Source organism: Fusarium falciforme, chromosome 6 (assembly GCF_026873545.1).
Source record: "Fusarium falciforme chromosome 6, complete sequence".
Lineage (NCBI taxonomy): Eukaryota > Fungi > Ascomycota > Sordariomycetes > Hypocreales > Nectriaceae > Fusarium > Fusarium falciforme.
Genome location: NC_070549.1, coordinates 25094 through 45717, shown reverse-complemented (window position 1 = coordinate 45717; position 20624 = coordinate 25094). Strand labels below are relative to the sequence as shown.

The 20624-nt window shown below is 50.9% G+C and overlaps 6 protein-coding genes and 1 pseudogene across 7 annotated transcripts, besides 1 other annotated feature; 2 read left to right on the top strand and 5 right to left on the bottom strand.

Moving 5' to 3' along the window:
* Nucleotides 1-1288: 1288 nt before the first annotated feature.
* Nucleotides 1289-3301, bottom strand: NCS54_00757000 (Hypothetical protein; the record flags this gene model as incomplete). Its single annotated transcript, XM_053152990.1, has 3 exons — nt 1289-1762; nt 1828-3031; nt 3102-3301. 3 exons carry the CDS (start codon nt 3299-3301, stop codon nt 1289-1291), a joined length of 1878 nt encoding a protein of 625 aa, XP_053008965.1.
* A 761-nt stretch (nt 3302-4062) lies between these two features.
* Nucleotides 4063-5830, bottom strand: NCS54_00756900 (MFS domain-containing protein; the record flags this gene model as incomplete). The annotated part of the gene is made up of 4 exons (XM_053152989.1): nt 4063-4411; nt 4471-4589; nt 4653-5104; nt 5161-5830. The coding sequence occupies 4 exons, from the start codon at nt 5828-5830 to the stop codon at nt 4063-4065; spliced, it is 1590 nt and encodes a 529-aa protein (XP_053008964.1).
* A 792-nt stretch (nt 5831-6622) lies between these two features.
* NCS54_00756800 lies at nt 6623-8186 on the top strand (annotated as a pseudogene). The gene is made up of 3 exons: nt 6623-6637; nt 6680-7384; nt 7440-8186.
* Nucleotides 6623-8186: a sequence feature.
* Nucleotides 8187-9202: 1016 nt separating this feature from the next.
* On the bottom strand, nt 9203-10845 carry NCS54_00756700 (Hypothetical protein; the record flags this gene model as incomplete). Its single annotated transcript, XM_053152988.1, has 2 exons — nt 9203-10642; nt 10696-10845. 2 exons carry the CDS (start codon nt 10843-10845, stop codon nt 9203-9205), a joined length of 1590 nt encoding a protein of 529 aa, XP_053008963.1.
* A 3390-nt stretch (nt 10846-14235) lies between these two features.
* On the bottom strand, nt 14236-14882 carry NCS54_00756600 (FAD linked oxidase; the record flags this gene model as incomplete). The annotated part of the gene is made up of 2 exons (XM_053152987.1): nt 14236-14617; nt 14716-14882. The coding sequence occupies 2 exons, from the start codon at nt 14880-14882 to the stop codon at nt 14236-14238; spliced, it is 549 nt and encodes a 182-aa protein (XP_053008962.1).
* Nucleotides 14883-14991: 109 nt separating this feature from the next.
* NCS54_00756500 (Hypothetical protein) lies at nt 14992-16255 on the top strand (the record flags this gene model as incomplete). The annotated part of the gene is made up of 2 exons (XM_053152986.1): nt 14992-14996; nt 15286-16255. The coding sequence occupies 2 exons, from the start codon at nt 14992-14994 to the stop codon at nt 16253-16255; spliced, it is 975 nt and encodes a 324-aa protein (XP_053008961.1).
* A 658-nt stretch (nt 16256-16913) lies between these two features.
* On the bottom strand, nt 16914-17864 carry NCS54_00756400 (HTH CENPB-type domain-containing protein; the record flags this gene model as incomplete). The annotated part of the gene is made up of 1 exon (XM_053152985.1): nt 16914-17864. One exon carries the CDS (start codon nt 17862-17864, stop codon nt 16914-16916), a length of 951 nt encoding a protein of 316 aa, XP_053008960.1.
* Between the last annotated feature and the right edge of the window lie 2760 nt (nt 17865-20624).

The following is a 20624-nucleotide window of genomic DNA, read 5'->3' as shown; positions in this document are numbered from 1 at the left end:
GCTGATCAAATTGGCGTTTTCGTCGAGCAAGGCACAGTAAGGCCCTAGATTCCTTGCTGCTGATAGTTTCACTAATGTCGAAACAGGCTGATCTCATGCAAGAGATGTATCTTAATATCGCGAATCTGATAACGCGACTGCCGGTTGGAGGCTGACTCGCTCCTTCTATTGCTTGTTTCGTGTTTTGTCTCCTTCGCCTGTCATCCGTGGCTTTTTGGAATGAGTCTGGTAAAGTCTAAGGCTGTGCTGGAATGCCTAAGCAAGGTCAAGCAGAACAGACTGAATAGTAATTGTGACCAGACCACTAAAGCACTATATAGAGGCCCTGATATCTATGCCTATCATCTATGAAAACCGTCGGTTAAGATACTAATAGTTTTTTTCTATGGGAGAATTTTTTTTATGCCAATAAACTATAGGGCAATTAATAGTTTCTTTCTTAATTAGCTAATAGTTTTTAAAAATAGGGTTTTAATAGGGCTAGGGTTTTATAAAAGATATATATATAACTTTAAGTTAAAGAGATTTTAAAAATAAAGTTTTTTTTTTCTTTTAACTTTATTTTTTAGTTTTTTCAAAAAAATTTTAAAAATAAAAAAAAAAGAATTTTTAATAAGGCAATTATTAAAATACATTTATTAATACTTTTTTATATATTAGTTACCTTAGTTATTAATACAACTTAGCTATATTTAATACCCTTAAGTATATTATTAGATATAACTTATACCTTATTTAAGACTATATAATTATACCCCCTACTAATATAAACCTAGTATAACTAGTTTATCCCTTGGGAAACATATCATCATTTTATCACTAGCCTAATAGATCCTACTAATATTAACTAAAGCTTAATAGATGTTATTAAGGAAATTTAGAGCCGGATCATGCAAGTCCGTCCACTGATACATCGGTGCTCCCGTGCTTGTGTTACTCATCAACTCACACCACGTATCATAACCGCTGATGATGGACGCCGCCTCACTATCTGCCGTACCAGTCAGAAACGGCGCGCTGTCACAGTAGGTGTGCGCGCCTTCCTCGTCGAGGTGTGGCCAGCAGAGCTTGAGGCTGATATCGCGGCATTTGGAGCTGTTGGGGTTTAGTTCCGCCATGGCACCCATGATGGCCGACGACGTCGTGATTTGTGAGCGCCAGTCAGGCGCGAGTGAGTGACGAGGGTTTTGCCTTAGGCAATGGACAGGAATCAAAGTTGCGTGGAATAGAAAGTACCTGACGCATTGTCTAAGCAAACAGCGCACGTGAGTCACGAGAGAGTGGCAACTTACAAGATATACCATGCCGCGAGCCTGGAGTGAGACCGAGATGCCCAATAGCCTTGGATCGACGTGATGGTTTCCTTGGCGGCGTCAAGACACCTAAAGACGGCTAGGTTTTCGATACTTAATGAGCTCTGCTGGGTGTTTGAGGATGAGGCTCGCGCCCATCGGACAAGAAAGGGGCGGTACATGACGATTCTGAGGTTTCTGTACCGCCATTTCGAGATGCCAATGCCGAGCGCGTGTTCAGATTTAGGCGGAGGCGAGGCAAAGTAGTAGTGGGGCACTTGAGCGAGCCAAGAGCCGATGCATACGTCGTCCAGAGCAATCAGCTCCGCAGCTGACGGGAAGGGACTAGTGATGAGGCGATTGTAGATGCTCATTGTGCTGAGGTGATAGGCGGATTGAACCCGGATGTAGGTGTATTCCGTCACGCCATCCACCTCTGGTGGGCAACAAGTTGAAGTCGATGTCAGATTCTGACAGAAATCAGTGAAAAATGTAAAAATATAAAAAATCGCCAACGGTGTAGCCACCCACTGACCTTCTCGTGGATATTCTGAGGGAGGGCTGCCTCAACACCGGCCTGCGGCCAGCTCAGTGGTCTGCCATAGGTGATGGTGGCACCCACATCGAGGACGCAGAGGCACCACCATGCTCTGCGCCGGATTTCCCTCTGCAGAGGCGAGATGCTGTCCCCTTCAAACTCCTTGTGAAGGCCCAATCCAATGGCCAGCCGGAGTGCCAGGCCGCCATAGTTATACCCGCTGTTGGGCTTGTTCCTCTTTTGCAGATAGTTTGCTGATAGGCCAAATGCCTGGACAAGGGTCAAGTTCCCAACCTCGAGGTTGTCTGATAGCAGGCTCTTCTGCGCCGCCTGGAAGATGGGCAAATCGGTGGCGTCGGCGGCGTTGCTGCTTGCAAACGACCCGAGCGCCGCAAGAATGTTTGCGAGAATATTCCAGTGGTCCTTGTTGGTGCAAGGCAAGGTGCCCGCGTACTGCGCCCGGAAGGTGGGCTCGTGTACGATTGGGAACGTGGAATGATAGAGGGCGAAAAAGGCGTCAATAAGATTCTCTACTGCCACCCGGGTCAGCATGGCCTGGGTGCGAAACCAGCGGGAGTGATCTGAGTGCTGTTGGAACAGAGACTCGATCTGATGCAGTGCAACTTCCACATCAACTTCTTCTCCGTCTGGGTGGGCTGAGAGAATTTGACGTAGCAAAGCGGCCCCGGAAACCGCACCCAGGTAACCTCTGTTGTGGTCGCCCACAGTCAGGGCAGCCATGCCATCCATGATGGTTTGAGTAGAGTCCCCATTGAGAGAATCCATACCCGACCAACGAGATGGATCGTACGTGCCCCATGATACCTCTTGCTCGTTCCACTCGAAGCTGTCGGCTAGAGTCGGGGCAATCTCATATGCGGTGGCCTGAGATCCGGGCAGAGGGCCTGCATTGACTCCCAAGTCGGTGCATGGTGCTAGTTGCGAGATGTCAGAGGTAAGAGTCACCAGGCTCGCTGTTGTTGACATGGAAGGCCGAGCGTCTGGTGCCGGGGCTGGTGGTTGGGCGAGGCTTTGGGGTGGCGACGTGGCAGAACAATTCGGAGTTACAGGAGGCAAGCTAGCTGGCCCCGGTACTGCAGCCTCACCTCCGTCCATCAGCTCCGCAATCTGGCTGTCGGTGTAGTGGCGTCTCAAGAGGGCCTCGGCTTTTTCAAGACGTTCCTCCAAGATGGTGACATGCCTGTAGCCGTCTCAGTCACTAGCCGACACCTGAACACTTCTCGCGGGCAAAAGCGCCAATAGAGACCTACCTTCGTGTCAAGCGAGTCCTGCTGTGCTTGTCATATAGGCAGTGGCGTCTATACTTCCGACAAATGGAGCACACGGGCATGACGCCGTCGCACTTCATCCTTCGCCGGCGGCATTCACGACACGGGGTTGGCTCCTCCGCCGTGGATCCACTAGGCGGGCCTGCATGCAGAAGAGAGGCCTCGGGGAGCTTACCTTCCATGTTTCAGACTGGATGCAGGATGCCCGGTCGGAATATTTGAGTACCAGGTCTTGGGAGGATGATGAACAATGAAAGAATTTCAACTCGATGGAACCCTGGAGATTGGAGGTGTGCCCCCACGGCCGGATAATTTGGCGTTACGATTTAAGCGGGGCGCCTCTGCTAGCGCACGGGGTAACGTTAGCTAGTTACGTCGTAAGCCCCTTTCATTGTTGGGGATGTTGAAGGCTTGACGTAGTTGAGTGGGATAATTCTAACCTCTATTCTTTTTTGGTTGTCTTGAATCCAGCAATGTGTACGGCACTTGATCTTTATAAAACGCCTTTAAAATGAAGATACTCTGTCTTGGTACGACTGTGGTCTGGGCTGGCTCTGACAAGAGATCACAACATCCAACTAACAGTGCGGAGGTTCGTATAGATTGACCGAGCACGACAGTTGACGGTCTAGCGCAAAGGCTAATAGAGTAAGTGGGTTATGATGTACACTTCGCCACCCACTCCCATGCCTGGGAAATTTGTCATGTTTCATGATGTTCCACGCGTGATTGTTCTAGATTCGACCTAAAGGTTGGACATCGGAGAGCACATGATACTATGGGGCTTCTCCAACGCCTTGCAGGCAATTCTGCATCATGTACTACCTCAGATGGGGCTAACACGCCTGTTCCCGGAAATCCTCACATCTAATCACCTCGGATGATGAAGCCTTGGGCCAACGTGAAAGAGGAGCGATGGCTGCCTGTCATCTCCACGACGGGCTCATAGAAGGTATCTGAAGCCCTTCTGCATCCTTAGCGCCTCATCTGCCTCGTCTCTCATCTGCTGGGCAACATCACGTTGCGTCTCCCAGGCTTCCTCCTGCTCCTCGAGCTGCTTGTTCATCCTCACAAGCATCATGCGGAGGGCCAGTGCTCCGACGACGGTGGCGCCGAACATGGCTGTGACAATGCCGTAGCTCCCGCGGAACCCATTGTCCTTTAGGCCCCAGACGTACGAGCCGGCGATATTGCCCAGCTGGGCGAACGCGTTGATCAATGCGATAGCGACGGCACGTTTGGCTGGTGGACGGGGAAAGGTTGAGCTGATCCAAGAGTAGAAGACGATGTAACTGAGGGTCGGGGCCAGTTAGTAGAAGTTGGGCGGCATCGCGAGTGTTTGTGAACTCACCCGGCATAAGAAGCTGCTTGTAGAAAGAGAGCAACGTAACGAGCAGCAACGTTCCCTGTACACATGCTAATGATGAAGCCAACTAAGCCGATACCAATTGGGCCTACAATATGCCAAAACTGGTCAAGAGTATCAGTCAGCTGGCAGAAGGCATTGGATTTATGTCAGAATCAGAGACGTACCTTCTCCTGGGATCGATCGGAGCTCCATGCAACGATAAGAGAAACGATACACGAGAACAGCCACGGCGGCGAGCTCATGAGCAGGGTTGGAACGTAGTCGAGACCAAGCGTGCCGGTGAGAGTGGGCTGCGTCAAAGGTAAGTATGTGCCGACTAGTATGGGAGGGATGGGATGGCGAGGAATCCCTACAAAGAAAGCGTTGAACGACAGACCAACCACGTATGCGGCGAAAGTTATCATCATGACATAGATCTTGGGGTCCGTGAGAGCCATGTACAAGCCGTCAAAAGGCCCCTGACCTTCAGCATCCACATCAGCCTCGCCAACATCCTCGATTATTCGGAGTTGGGCCACTTCAAGCTCTTCCCTGGAGAAGCCCTTGGTGTTGTGTGGAAGATCAGGAAGGATAAAAGCTGCGGCGATAGCAATACCCATGGTTATGGCACCCTCAACTAGAACAAAATTGTCAGCCGCGTCGCATTCGCCGATAAGAAGGTAGAAAGCTTACTCCAGAAGAGCCAGCGCCAAGAAGCATGCCCCAGAACCCCGTCCATTTTCGACAGCACTCCAGCTGCAATGAGAGCTGAGAATGCGTTGGAAATAAGGTTACCGCAAAATAGGATTGCGTTCCTTTTGGTAAGTTCCCGACGCGTATACCACTTAGAGAGAATAAGTAACGCGCCAGGAAGGAAAGCGGCCTCGGTAAAGCCCAAGAAGAAGCGGACAGTGACCATTCCCGCGAAATTATAGGTATTGCCTGAAAGAGTTGAAATCAGGCCCCAAATAAGCATAATGGCTGCCAGATATAGCGAGGGTCGTTGGATCCGGTTGATGAAGATATTCGAAGGGACTTGCATGAGGATATAGCCCACGTAGAGAATACTGAGGCAGGTCGCATACTCGTTGTCATCCAGCTTCAAATCCTCCTGCAGACCTCTGAGGCGGGCAGCGGCGATGTTGTTGCGGTCGAGATAGTTCATGATGTAGATGAGAACAAAGAGGCCGCAGCGAGCATCGAGCTTGAGCTTCAGGCGCTTCTCGACGCGCGCACGAGTTGCTGGATCCATTCGCGAAGCAGCATTGATGCGCTCACTGAGCGGCAACACCTTATCCGAGTTTTCCATTGTCTCGATGGTCGGCTTATCGGGTTTGCCTGACGTGTTTATGTTGTCGGCCATGGTGGTGTGTCCCGGATAGGTCTTGCACAGCTGAGTCACCACGACGGTCGGCACCTTTGGGGTAAAGATTATGATAGAAAGTCTGGAGACTCCGGGGTTGTTATCTGGGGTAGATGAGTTCTAAAAATCCGGGGTATGGGGAATGAACGAAGACTTTTATCTGAAAGGACATGGTGTTCACGTGCTCCTACTACGGAGTAGTCTCCAAAACCTGGTTTCAATGACTTTGTCGTCGAAATCCTTCATTGGGCCTAGGAGAGTGCCGCCGATCGTGGAGAAGGGCGATTGTCCACCACCAATCGGAACGCAGAATCCTCCATGGCCATGTTCCAGCATGGCGCTCGGCGCTTCTGTGGGGGGCTGACAGTCAGCCAAGCTAAGTGAGTGGGGATAGTACACCGCAGTTGGCTGAGCCCGTCACTAGTGCGGGTCTCTTGAGGCTCTGGGAAGCACCAAGGTGATCTGTTTGTGGAGTCCCGTGAGCAGTCTGCATGACTCGCATCATTCCTCGTTGCACGCTGCTGAAGCACACCGGTTGATGCCGAGCAGGCCAGCCGAGGGTAGACTGTCAGCCTCAACTCGTGGGAGGACAGGGGATGGCAGGCTCAGAAACGGTCCACCAGAGTTTAGAGACATCGAGATGGGCTTCAGGAGAGTGGGAGTATTTATCTTCAGTAAGAATCCAATGTAAGCAGCATTTTATGTAGAGGAACTTCAACGGCCACAAGTTGATACTGCTTAGAACCTCATTCTCTTTACCCAACACATCTTCTGCAGAAGCTTTACTCGGCAATGGAGATTACGAAAGTAAGTTAGTCAAGTTGCGGCCCCTCCAACTTGCATTGGCAGTTACTGACCCGCGTCAATTACAAGGTCGGCATCATTGGTGCGGGTACCATGGGTGGCGCCGTGGCCCTTCTCTTCGCAGACAACGGCCTAGATGTATCCGTCCACGACACTTCACACTCGAGTCTCGAGAAGGTGGCCAGCAATGCACAAGCGGCCGGCCTATCGGAGCGAGTTCACATTTGCAAGGACTACGATGTCTTATGCCAGGGACTCGGTACACCCAAGGTCTTCATGATCAGCCTCCCCAACGGCCGTCCAGGAGATGCTGTAGTCAAACAGCTCCAGCCTCATCTGGCAAAAGGAGATATCTTGATTGACGCCTCGAACGAAAACTACGAACGCACCCAATCGAGGCAGGATATTCTCCGCCCCCTCGGCGTCGCATACATCGGTCTGGGGATATCTGGGGGCAGCTTCGGTGCACGAAATGGCCCTTCACTCATGCCCGGCGGCGAGAAGTGGGCTGTGGAGCAGGTTCTGCCCCTCCTGGCAAGAATTGCGGCCAAGGACGATCATGGCCGTCCTTGTGTGACCAACATTGGCCCCAGGGGAAGCGGCCATTTCGTCAAGATGATACACAACGGCATCGAGCACGGTATAATGTCTAGCCTCTGCGAGGCATGGGAGTTGATGGACAAGTGCCTGAAGATGACTGGTGATGAGATTGGCCAGGTCTTCGACTCTTGGCACGCTGAGGGAGAGCTAGTATGACTCCTCGGAAAAGACTTGATCCAGAGGTTTGAGCTGACTCGGGTAACAGAGGGGCAACTTTCTCGTGTCAATCAGCGGGCCTATCTGCAGGACCAAAAGCCGTATCGATGGCGGTTCCCTTCTACACCAAATCAGGGACGCTGTTGTCCAAGATGCCAACGACTCTGAGGGCACTGGCGTTTGGGCCAACGTCGAAGCTGTGGCATCCCATGTGCCTGCACCGAGTTTGACCACGGCCCATTATCTACGACTTGCCTCAGCCGATGTGCATCAGAGAAGTGTTATCAATGCCTCGATAGGCAGCTTCTCTCCCCAGCCGTTTGAGGTTGCGCCTGATCAACGAGCCAGCATTCTTGAAAAACTACGACAGGCTGTCTACGTCACAAGTCTTGTCTGCTTTATCCAAGGATTTGACGTGCTGGAACGCAAGAACCGACAAGAGGATTGGGGTGTTGACATGACGCGCGTGTTGGCCGTCTGGAGAGCCGGCTGCATCATCAAGTCTGATTACTTGTTCGACCTCCTAGACGCGGCTTACGCTCAGGATTTCAGCGCGCACCCTCTGTGCAGACAAGAAATAGCGGATGAGATCAAGAAATTCTGGCCTTCGCTAAAGGTTATTGTGCTTGAAGGTCTGAAGGCCGATGCGCATGTGCCTTGCCTGAGCGCTACATTGGAATACCTCAAGTACATTGGCGGTACCGACCTTCCAACCTGCTTCTCGGAGGCTCAGCTTGACAGCTTTGGAGCGCACGGGTTTGATCTTAAAACAGAGCCTCTCAGGCATTTGCTAAAGGGTAAGATATACTCATAATAGCACAAGTCTCTTTAGATACTAATATAATCCTTCTAGGAAATTATCACGAAACTTGGTCCGGCGTCTAAGTATAACAATTATAAGGGTTTACAAGGGATAAACTAGTTATAATAGGTTTATATTAGTAAAGGAGATACTTGTATAAAGTCATTCATCAGATGGATAATTAGATCCGCCTCACTCTGTCTCTCCATTGACACCTCGTCTCCGCCCCATAGTTGGTCGTGACGATTAAAGTCGCCAGCAATGGCCACTTCCACTGCCCTCCCTGATCCCCGTCTGACGTCCATAATAATTTTGCGGAGGTTAACGCACGTGTCTCGCAAGAGCCTGGACCTCTCCTCTCGGTACATAGTCCGATACTGGTAGGGCTAGCCGCTCTGGGGGCCGTGCGATCGCTGCTGCCATGTCCGGGGACTCTGTCGGCACCCGCCCTGATTGATGTTGTTGTCGCATTTCTACCGCCGGTTTCAGCGATGGATTCAGGTGGCATCAAATCATGCGTCTCTTTGCAGTGCTCTATTCCGTTGCTACTTACGTCAATGGCCCCTGTTGGGTTTCGCTACCCACACTCGATTGACTGTCAACGTTTTCATGAGGCCCCGTTCGCAGCCCCTGACGTACTGCCTGGTGTTTTCGGCCGTGTGATGGTGTCACGGAAAGATGTGCTTTGGTTTGGGTTAGGGCTGAGGCAGTAGTTTGGGCCAAACTACCAGCGGCCTCTTGGTTAGGTGCTGTTATAACTAATAATCAATGTCGTGTGATGTTGACAATTTAGTAGTACTGCTGAACCGGAATGGGCGAGTATGATACATAACTTGTAATTTAAATTTTAAATTAAGATAATACTACCCTGGCGCAAGATATAACGCCTGAAAGATAGCTAGATACATCGTTCGACATGTTGTGCATCTCCTAACCCGGTTGCTCATCCTATATTATCAGAAGCAAAATGTAAATTAAGCCAGTTTATTGTAACGTCATTCCGGCTAGTGCTAATAAATGTACACAAACTCGTTGTTCTTTGAGTCAGTAAGATCTTTAAACGCATTCTCTCCCAACTGAGGACCTTCACTAGAATCTTGCCTACTATTAATATAGCGGTGCTCCATACTAAGATCGTGAATCTTAGCTGGCTTGCCATCTGCGACTCGCTTGTGCTCCTGCATCTTATTGAGAAAGAACAGGTTCACAGCCTGGAGAATAATAGTAGCAATCATTGCACCAGTGATACCCATTGTCTTGGTCAATCCGGGCTTGTACATCGGCGCGTCGTTTGAGTTAAACAGGAGAGGGCCAATAATGTTCCCGGCTGAGGAACCAATGTTGTATAGGGACATGATGACGGACTTCTTTGTGGTGCCAGCGATGTTTGAGATCATCCAGGATACGATCAAGGGGTTTCCGGCGAAAAGGAAGGCGAGCATATAGTAAGCCGCCAGGAGAGGGGCAATGTGGTCGCGGGGAAGAATGTAGAGCATGATGGCACCAGCCAGGACCGGGAGCATAGCTGCAATGAGGAAGGCCGATTTGATGCGGAAACGGTGTGCGAGATATGAGGCAGGAAGGATCACAATAAGCTGCACAAATCCAAATGGAATGTTGAGGAGTGAGGAAATATGCTTATCAAGACCGAAACCAGCAATGATTAGAGGGCCAAAAGTGTTGGTGACTGCTGCAGTGACGTTGAGGCAAAGCGACATGGCAATGAAAAGCCAGCTCTTGATCTCAATCAAGGCTTCGAGAGCCTGATCCCACTTGAAATTGCGACTACCCGTACCGGTTTGGTTGGCACGAAGGCGCTCGATCGCTTGCAGTTTCTCCCAGTCATTGAGAAACCGGGCGGAGGGGATGTCGCTATCCATGAGCCAATAAACGATGGGCGCTGTGACGACGGTAACAAGACCAACAAAGAGGAAGAGGATCTTCCACGGAGGGAGGTGGCTCTCGATCTGGGCCAGACCATATGATAACGCCGCTGCAATCATAGTCGCAAAACCATTGGTGCCGTACCAGCAGGCGACTCGCATGGGCTGTTCCGCGCGGCGATACCACTGGGAGGTGATGACGGAGAACAGTGGCAGGCACGCCGCCTCGAACAGCCCAAGGAGGAATCGCGTCGCGAGCAGACCGCCATAATCGTTGCACACGGCCATGCACGCCTGTGCGACTCCCCAGCCGAAGATGAGTACGGCCATGAGGATTCGGTGCGGTACGCGTACGATGAGCCATGACGAAAAGGGCAGCCAAACCAGTTGTGCGATGGGGGCCATGGAGCTGACGAGGGAGTATTGGTTGCCGGTAAGGTTGCAGTCTTGGCGGAGGCCATAGATGGCGCCGTAGCCGAGAACGGACTTGTCGAGGATCTGGAGGAAGTAGACCCAGACGAGGATGGAGAGAATGTGCTTGTCGGTTTTGCGGCGAATATGCTTGTCCTATAGACATTGTTAGATTCGTAAATGCCTGGGCCTAGAGTGATTGGACTGACATCTTCCTCGGTCAGCTCAACTTGCTGGTCGCCGATAAGGTTGGCGGCTCGATCTCCATCCTTGGAATTGTTCCGATACTTGAGATCCTCTACATCTGCGGCCTCAATGCGGTGTTGAGTGACATCATCAATGTGCTCTGATGCGGCCATATCTGTCGCTGTGCGGGCTGGCTCTCTAAAAAGAATTGAAGTCTAAGTGAGAATGGATGAAGAGGATGCTCAAAGTCGCTTGCAACCGGTCAATCTCAACGGCGCTCATCAACGACTTATAGAACAATTTCTACACCTCCACGGGAGCACTGTGGTTACCACTTGGTATGCCTATGAACCAACCCCCGCGGGGGTGGCGATCCTAGAGCGCCCCGCACCATTGCCGAATTACCGAATCTCTGCTCTCTGCGAGGTCATTCTTCGAGAACTTAGATACCGTACAGCGCATCCGTAGTGTTGAAAAGCTGACGTTGACCCCCACGGAGAAGCCCTCGGCTGGCCCCCTCTCCCCGCTCACATCATCCCCTCTCTTGCTTTGCCTTCTCCGCTCTAAGATCCTGAGTTACGCAGCTAATGAGCCGGGTTTGGTGGAGTTAGGCACATCTGTACCCCCACGTCGCTGTTCCTCTGTCTGGGGCTGCAGAGGTTACATATCGAAATGCGGGGTGCCCGTGTCTAAACCTGGGCAAACTTTACTATGGTATGATGGGAAAAGTATGTTAGCTCGCCCCACACATCAGCAGGGGTCAGAGAAGTCGCGCCTCGCGTTCTGAAGGTATTCTCAACATAACACCAACATCACGCATTTTGAGGGCTATTTTGGCCGCGCTTTCGCTATGGCTTCTAGTCAAGATCTTCAGCTACAATTGCAGCAGCTTCAAGAGCAACAGCAGCTTATATTACAGCGGCAAGAACAGCTTCAGCTGCAGCTCCAAGAGCAGCTTGCGCAGCAGCATCAGGAGCTCTTAGCGCGGCTTGGAAATAACCCTCCGCGAACCCCCTCACCACAGCCTTCTAATCGTGCCGCCAATACAAGCCGCGATACCCATATATCGATTCGAACCCTTCGATCAGCTAGTTGGACTTATCAACAGATAGCTACGCATCTACGCCTTTCACTACGGCAAGTTCAGCACGCATCTACGACCTAAGCCACGCCTCGCCGCCCTACTGGCCGCCCTCCCTTGCTTACGGAAGCCCAAGTTGAAGAATTAATCGAGTTCGTATATGCCTCTCGGTCTGCTCGGCGGATGGCTTACTGGCGGCTGCCACAGGCACTAGGCTGGGACTGCTCCGTCGATGCGATCAAAGGTGCCCTTCGTCGGGCAGGGTTTAAGAGATATATTACGCGCCGGAAACCGCCAATAACAGAGCCAACGCGGCAAAAACGGCTTGCCTTTGCTGAGCGTTGCATCGACTGGTCCCTTGACGATTGGAAAGCTATCCTATGGTCTGATGAGACCTGGGTAACAGGGGGAAGGCATACTCGAACTTAGGTCACTCGCAGGCCCGGCGAAGAGCTTAACCCGACTTGCATTATTGAACGTCATCAACGGAAGAAAGGATAGATATTTTGGGCCTGTTTTTCGGGGCTAACAGGCAAGGGCCCTAGAGTTTTTTGGGAGAAAGATTAGGGCTCGATTAAAGCTTCGAGCTATATTAAACATATCGTACCTATCGTATGCGGTTAGCATCGTCTTCATCCAGATCGTAGGCACATCTTTATACAAGATAACGCCCCTACCCACGCTTCAGCAGAGACTATCGCCGAGCTCGAAGCTCAAGGGATCAAGATTATCAATTAGCCGCCTTTTTCACCCGATTTAAACCCAATTAAGACCGTATGGAACGAGATGAAGGAATATATTGAGAGACACTTCCCAGAAGATCAGTCTTATAACCGACTACGAGCTGCAGTTAAGGAAGCTTGGGAACAAATTGATAATAGCTTCTTCTTACAGCTACTAGAGTCAATAAAAGACCGTTGCCAAGCTGTTATTGATGCTAGAGGAATGCATACTCGATTCTAGATGAAGACCATAGCCAATTTAGCTGGAAGATACATCGTGAGTTGGGAAAGTGACCCCCTTGACCCCTGCTGTTGTGTGGGGCGAGCTAACATACTTTACCCATCATACCGTAGTATCAAGAATGGATATCCATAAGCCTATCGGACTGTGTTCCGCTGTGGATCAAGACTCGACTCAGGGGCCATCCTCCCCCCACGCTATCCCCAGGAACGTACAGGAGACGGTGCGGGGATTAGCTTCAAATGTAGGCAAAGTTAATGCTAAGGCCCCGATGGGGCCTCAAAGGCAAATGCGTGGTCGGGTGGCCTGAAAAATGCCTCTCCACTAGCAAACTGCTGCTACCAGCTGCGGGGAAGAATGACTTTTTGCAGGGGAGTTGTGCGCGTGTGACATTTCCACCTTTCAATTCCAGTCTAGGGTAAGCGCAAAGGGTTTTTGTACTGAGATCGGCGATGCTCGCTAGTTTTTGGCAATACCTCCGTTGAATTACATGCCCGGTTGCCTGTTCTCCATCTGTTAGAGCCTCTGCCTGTTTCTTTCACACATTACCTACATGAAGATGTGGATGTATATCCTGCGTATCTGAAGTTTGTTTAGATAAGAGTCACAGAAACCGACTACGGACTCCTGAGTTCCACTGCACACGCCTTTATAAGCGACCTGATGACGCCATCAATGGATAATAAACCAGCAACCGTCCAATGAGGCTGACTGATTGGGGCCTACTAGCGACGGGGGGAAAGGGTTGTGGCTATTGAACCCATTTGGCGTTGCCCGGTTAAATCTGGCTAGCATGATACTGCCATACTGGAAGGGTCAGCATGAAGAGTCTGGTGGCTTCTCTGGCTTCCTTAATGATGACATGTCGTCAATCTTGGCTGATTGGATCAATGGACAGCCTCTAGCAACGGACATGTTTGGTATGGACTTTGGCGAGTAGTTCGACAGAACCGTTGCCCGGGCACATGGGGGCTGTGATTGACGCACAAGGCTGGTATACGAGATATTGAGATAATGAATGAAACCCATGCTCTTTGGATTTTGACATTGATATAGCTTATGCTCCCATTGAAGCTTTACTTAAGGCGCAATTATACTCATAGCTTGTGGTGACTATGAGGTTGGCCACTTTAACCTCACCGAGGGCTTCATGTTCGTATGATTTGGTATGTTCCCCTGAGGGATGCAGCTCCTGAGGCTGAGAGTGGAAGTCGTGGCGTTGTACTGGAAAAAGCCCCATCAGGGATCAAAAGACTTGAACCCAACGAGCGTGCATGAATAGAAAGGATAATTTCATGAAGGTACGAAGACAGGGGGTTCGGCGAACGGGCGGAAAGTGTGGAATTTATTAAATTACAAGCAACCCTTGGCACAGTAGTACAAGATCTTTTCCCGCCTTTGAAGCCCGTCTCCGTGTCGTAGCACTGACCCTCCAGAATGGTCTGCTTCCCGGTGGTGCACTTACCATACTTAGCAAGCATTTCGGCTTATACGGGCTCCAGAACGCGCCATGCGGGTCCTAACGCTCCCTCACCCTTTGCAACTCCTCCACCTTCTCCTCCTGGAACAGCTCGTCCAAATTCACACGGAGTCTCATCGTATTCGCAAATGTCTTCGGCGGAACTCCGCCTGCACATCGACAAGTGTTGAAAAACTCGTCTACAAAGTCGACTAGCCTGTCTCTCGACGCCGGAGCTACGCACCACGTCAAGGCCATGGCTGTCGAGCCCCTATCTCGCCCCTCAAGGAACCTGTTCTCAATACCCTTCATATTTCCGTTGGTGCGGAGTTTATCTGGGCTGAACTTGTAAAACACGACTGACGTGCGAGCCGCATCGGGAGGCTGTTCCATGACTTGAGCCCATTTTGCAAAGCTCTCCTTGATGGCCTGGGGAGTCAAGCTTTTGATTGGCGCGGCATTCATGCTCTTGAATCCGCCATGCGCATTGAGCGACTCGAAGCCGTCGTTGATGTTGGAAAAAGACACGAGCGCGTGTACGCCTTGAGGACCTTTCCGACAAGAATCACTTCGAACAACTTGGTAGCGGCCTTTTCAGCATCCTCAGAAGGACCATAGTATATCGCTGAGAGAACGATGATGGGTGAGCCAGCGGCGGGAGCACTAGGCGGACTGTATAGAAACGTGATTTGGACGTTGAGAGGCATGGCTGGTGGGCCAAAGGAGGAAAATGCTTCAACCACATCGTTGAGGGCGGCGGGAGGAAACCTCAGCACACGGGTCTACACCTTGTTCTCGGTCAGACGCAGAGAAGAGATGGGGTAGGCCTTCATCGTTGCGGCCATGACAACTCCGAGGCCATGCCTAGCACCGCACAAAGCGTAGAACAAGGCGAGATCCTCTCCAGTCGACGATGACTCAACTTCAATGGTCTTGCCCTCCGCGGTGATGATGCGGAACGAGAGGGCATTGTCGACCATGAAGCCATGCAGGCTATTCTGCGACATATTACCCCCACCGAGAACTGCACCCACGGCATTTGAGTTGGGAATGGTGGTGTAGTAACCCTACCACATATTGTAAGTGCATCTTGCAACTGGCCCTACCAAGCTACCAAACCCCCACCACCTGGTTTTGCTCCGAGAGCCCGCGTTGGCTAGTCTCCAAGGGGCGTATTGAAGAAGCGAGGCAGATTCTGATCAAGTATCATGGCAATGGCGTCGAAGATGATGTCGTCAAGGCGGAGCTACAGGAGATCATTGCAGGCCTGGACGCTAACAAGACCACGCTGAAGCCTAATAAGGAAGGCATCAAAACGATTCTTGGCTCCAAGCGCAACCGTCACCGTCTGTGGCTGAGCTTCTGGACTGCAATCGGTTCTCAATGCCTCGGCAGCAACTTTGTCTCGACTTACTTGCCTCTTATTCTGGACCAGGTCGGCATGACTACCTCCAAGGACAAAAAGCTCATCAACGGTTTGGTCAACATCTGGCAGTGGGTCTACGCCGTTACCGCAGCCTTTGTCATCCCTCGTGTTGGACGACGCACCACTTTCCTGACGGCCACCACTGGTAACACTGTCACGTTCATTATTTGGATTGCTTTGGCCGCTACATACCTCCGTGACCCTAAAAATGGCTATGGTATCGATACCATTCTCGTTATCTTCGCCTTCTCCTTCTTCACAGCCATCTGCTGGATCCCGCTGCTCATCACGTACCCACTTGAGATGGTTACCACTAAGCAGCGAGGTATTTTCTTCTCTTGGACAATGTTTTGCGTCAACGCATCCAACTTTATCGCCAGTTACCTGAATCCGGTAGCCCTGGAGAACATTCAATGGCGGTACTATATCGTACAGTGTGTCTTCAACGCCTTGGTTCTGGCAATTGTCTACTTTACCTTTGTGGAGACGCGTGGTCTCACCTTGGAGGAGGTGGCAGTTATTTTCGATGGAAGTGAGGGCTTCGACTACTCAAATGCCATGATGAGTGCCGGAATGGAGAAGGAAGTTGAGTTGGCTGAGACGACGCACGAGGATGATGCCACCACCAAGGGCACAGCCACAAAGACAGTCTAAGCTTACATTAATGTAAAGAGCTAATAAATAAGGGCAACTTCTCGATTTTTGACAGTTCGATCTTTAATAACGATTATTCAGAGTCGTGCTATTCGTTTGACCACTTTTTGCTGGCTAGCCCTAAGACGTTCATACGAACTTTCCCTACGACAAACTTTCTTCAGCTAGCTTTTTGCCCTTCTCAATTTGGGATAACCTCAATCCAGATCTAGGATTTACCCCTTACTATAGATTAGAGCAGCCCACAACAGCTTAGGATAGCACGACTCGACATGCAATATTGTGAAAAGCCCCTACTGAGGGCCAAATTGATATGTAGCGCCATCCCATGGACCATGAATCAGCAATAAACTCGCCTCTTTGTCATCATAAAACCCATCACGTGTTCGAAATCAACATCGAGTTCCCAATTGCCTTCGTTTTTCTAGGTCCAACCTCCTCGATAGGAGGTGCAACCATTTAGGCGTACAACGCCGCCAATCTGTCTGAAACCTTCGAGTCCAGCCGAGACAGAACATCCAGTAAAGCCAAAAAATGGGATTTTGCTCTTTCAATAACCAGTTCCATGTTCTGTCCTTGTGTTACCTCAAGAAGGGTAGCGCATATAAATCGCAGCTTCTCAACCTGCAAGTAAATCAGCATGGCTTGTTCAAAGAGCTTAGGTAGTCAGGATTCCTACAACAGGCTCTCCATTGCGCTTTACAGACTCAAGTGGGACACTATTGACCTCTTGCAAGACTTCGTGAGCGATCTCAATTTTCCTCCAGGCAAGAGATGTCGAATCGTCACCGAGCCCGAGAAGGCTTGCGTAGCCCAAGGACGCAAATCGACAGAGAATCGTCATATTCAGGTAGCGGTATGTGATGAAAATATTGGCTTTTTGCATCCAGAGACCATTTTCTTGATAGTTGTTGCTGACTAGGTTTTGGAGGCCAGTGGCGGGCTGCGAGTAGTTTATGCATTGGGGCATGTCATCCTTAACACTTGCAAAACGCATGTACGATTCACACAGACTCCGGCGTTGTGCATCGCTCATCGTAGCACCAATACGATTGTTGGCGGCCACGAATAGTCCTAGTTCAGCCAGTGTGGAAGATCCGCGATCCCATACCTCAAGATCTTTCTTGAAGCATTCTAAGATAAATTCCTCGGACAGACCCCGGTTTGTGTTCCGATCAGCGTCAAGCAGGGGAGGGCTCAAGTCTATCAGCCGAGATGTAGTTATTGGTTGCTGCAGGACGAATTCGTTGAGTTGCTGAGGGTGGTTGTTCAATAGCCCAGCCGACTTATCCGAGATAAAGCAGTGCCAGAAAATAATACGCCGAAGCTTTGCCTCGACCGGATCCAGTCCTCTGTAGGAATCCTCGTCCCAGAGACGCATCTGATGCACAAGGGCAGCCGCTTGGTCCTTGTAGTACCAAGCAAGCAAGCCATTCCCGTTCAAATGATGATGTGCTGACAGAATAAGGCGAATAGATATGCTGGTGGAGCTTGGCCATGCCACGTCATGTACCATGTACGGGCCCAGAACACTTTCTGAGGACTTCGCAAAATGGTCAGAAAGTGCTTTGCCGTAAGTGGCGCCGGTTGACAGCGGTACCTGGGACATGCAGGCACAGATTGCAGTCATCAAGCAATACGCTCGTGCTTTCTCAACCATCACCAACGTGACTGCTTCATTACAGTTGTCCAGTCTAGGAGGCGGGACTAATGTGGTCTGGGCGCGCAAGGTTGGCTCATGAAAGATGGGTACTATCGTGAAGGTAGTATACATGAGTTCATCAATCCAACCATCCACTTCCGTTCGTACAGAATGGTCGGTGTGTTTGGCGATCTCTGCAAGTAAGGCATGGTGAGCAGAGAATCCAATCTCGGGCTCAACTAGAGTGGCCTGGGGCTGGGAGACGGGAGAGAACGTATCCACGAGGATTGGTGATGATTCTGCTCCATCAGGATGAGTCCTCACACAAGCCGGGCCACGATTTTCTGGGGATGGCAGGGACCCCAGGATCCTCGGGGAGACAGTGTTCGATCCTGGGGTAGCCAAGGGCGACGGCGTCGCTCCCTGTGGGACGCCGCTGGTGTCAGGCTCCGTGGCCTGCCAGGTACTAGAGTCGGGCGCATATTTCGGCTTCGGGCCTCTTCTTCGCTGGGGCACTGCATAAGTGCAGGGCACGTCATAAATTCTGCAATGGCTGCATGCTGGCGCGTGTTGATCGCACTACAAGACCATCAGAACCACTCACATTACACGCAATGATGCTGCAGTGTACCTTGACTTTTCGCTGCCGGCATGCATCACATGCCCGCTTAGGCATGATGAGATGCCACGAGCAGGGTTCGATGGGTCTTTGCTGTGTGGTTCGGATAATCGCCTGAGTGCCGTCGTGTGCTTGAATACGGAAGAATCCAGGTCTGAGTTTCGTCGCGGAGTTTCTCATGCGGGGATTCTAGTCGCTAATGAACATTGAAGGTGTGGATTCCGCAAGGCCCCATTCCTACTTGAGTTAGCAATTTGGCCCTCAACTGGCGCTAGTCATCCGCGGGGTCTTCCGCCGGGATGGTTCTGCAAGGATACGAAGGGGGTGTATTTGGAATATTGTGGAGAGCATGTTGTACTGAGCCTATTGGAGAGCGGTACCGACATCAAAGCATGGACAGGTCAATGTGTACGTGAGTTGGTTATTTTGGAGGTATTTCACCGGTCGCCAGAGTCCGCAATGGAAAGGAAACATGCAGCACGCATTCTCTACTATATACAGCGGGGGGAGAAAGGGCGGATGCTTTCAAAGTGAAGTGTTTTGCTTCATTAAACATTGATGTCATGTGCCAATACATGGACAGGCGGCAGCCGAAATAGCGGATGCGATGTATCTGTCTATCTAGGCAGAATCCGCCTCCTGCTTCTCAGCATCAGGGCTAGTCTTATTGAACATGGCATTAACTTCCTCAAGGGTACGGTTCCTCGTTTCGGGCAGAGCCCACCAGAGGTATACAGTAAGAGGAGTTGCGAGCCCCACGAAGATAATAAGCAAGCGGGCACCAAGATTAGCCCGGTCCGGGTTGAACTGCAGAAATTGTTTAGCCAACAAAGATTGCCTGACAACCACTAGAAGGAATAACACTTACCAAGTATGGGATAGCAAAAGCAATACCCCAGCCGACAATGTTGGCTACAATTGTAGCAAAAGACTGAGTCTTAGCCCTGAGTCGCTGGGTCGGCATCTCAGGCGCGACGACGAAGCCTATCGTGCCAATAGTGAGCTGGTAGAAAAAGGCCCAGGATGCTACGAAAGCCACAGACGCCATGACAGCGGACTTGTTGGCTGTACCAGCGAATCCAGCCCCGGAAATGACGAGATCCCAAATTATCAGTAGGGCAGATCCATACAACATGACATTTCGCTGGCCAACGAACTCAGGCAAGATCAAGGCACCAATGTTGCCAGCTAACATGAGAGCGAAAGATCCTAACGTAATAGCGAATGCATTGCCGACACCGGACAGCTGAAAGAAGTAGGCCTGGTATGAGAGGACAAAGGGCATGCCACTGCAGTGGTGCAGAGTATAGATGGTAGTCATCAGGAGAGTGCGGCGCAGGTTTCCGCCCTTGAAGATTTCGAGATAGCTACTGTCCTTCTCTGTCTGGTTCTCTTGCGTGGATGACTCGATGATGGATAGGATCTCTGCCATTTTTTCTTCAACAAGCTGGGGGTCGGAAATGTTGTGAAGTTTCACAATAGCCTTACGAGCATCGGCATTCCGTCCCTTCATCGCGTACCACACCGGCGACTCAGGCATAAAGGGGAAAATAAACAACAGAATCGCAGGGATAAAAAACGTCAGGCAAAAGGTGCCCTTATATGACCAAGATCCCTGGACGGTCGACAGCGGATTTGCAACGACAACAGCGAGAAACTGTCCAAAAACGACAAAGGTGTTGAACATGGACATAAGAGCGCCGCGGACCTCTGTAGTGGCGTTCTCGACCACGTAGAGCGGTGCTGTAGTGTAGGCCATGCCGATAGCAATACCAAAGATAAGCTTTGCAGCGAAGAGCGTTTGCAGGTTTGGGGCGAAGACGAGCGCAAAGCTGCTGCCAATAGATGTCGCAATGTGCATCCAGAACGCAAGCTTGCGGCCGTATCTGTCGTTGGTGAAGCCGGACACGAAGCTGCCAATGATGGCTCCAAGTGTGTTTGCGGCCGCCCAGAGGGACTGCCATGTAGAATCGACAACGTAGTCGCTGGCCGGCTCGTAGTATTTGCCATAGTCTTTTCGGAATTGGAGGAAGGCAAGGGCTTGGCTGGAAATGATGCCATCGAAACCGAAGTTGACGAGCAGCAGGAGGGCGATGAGACACCACATT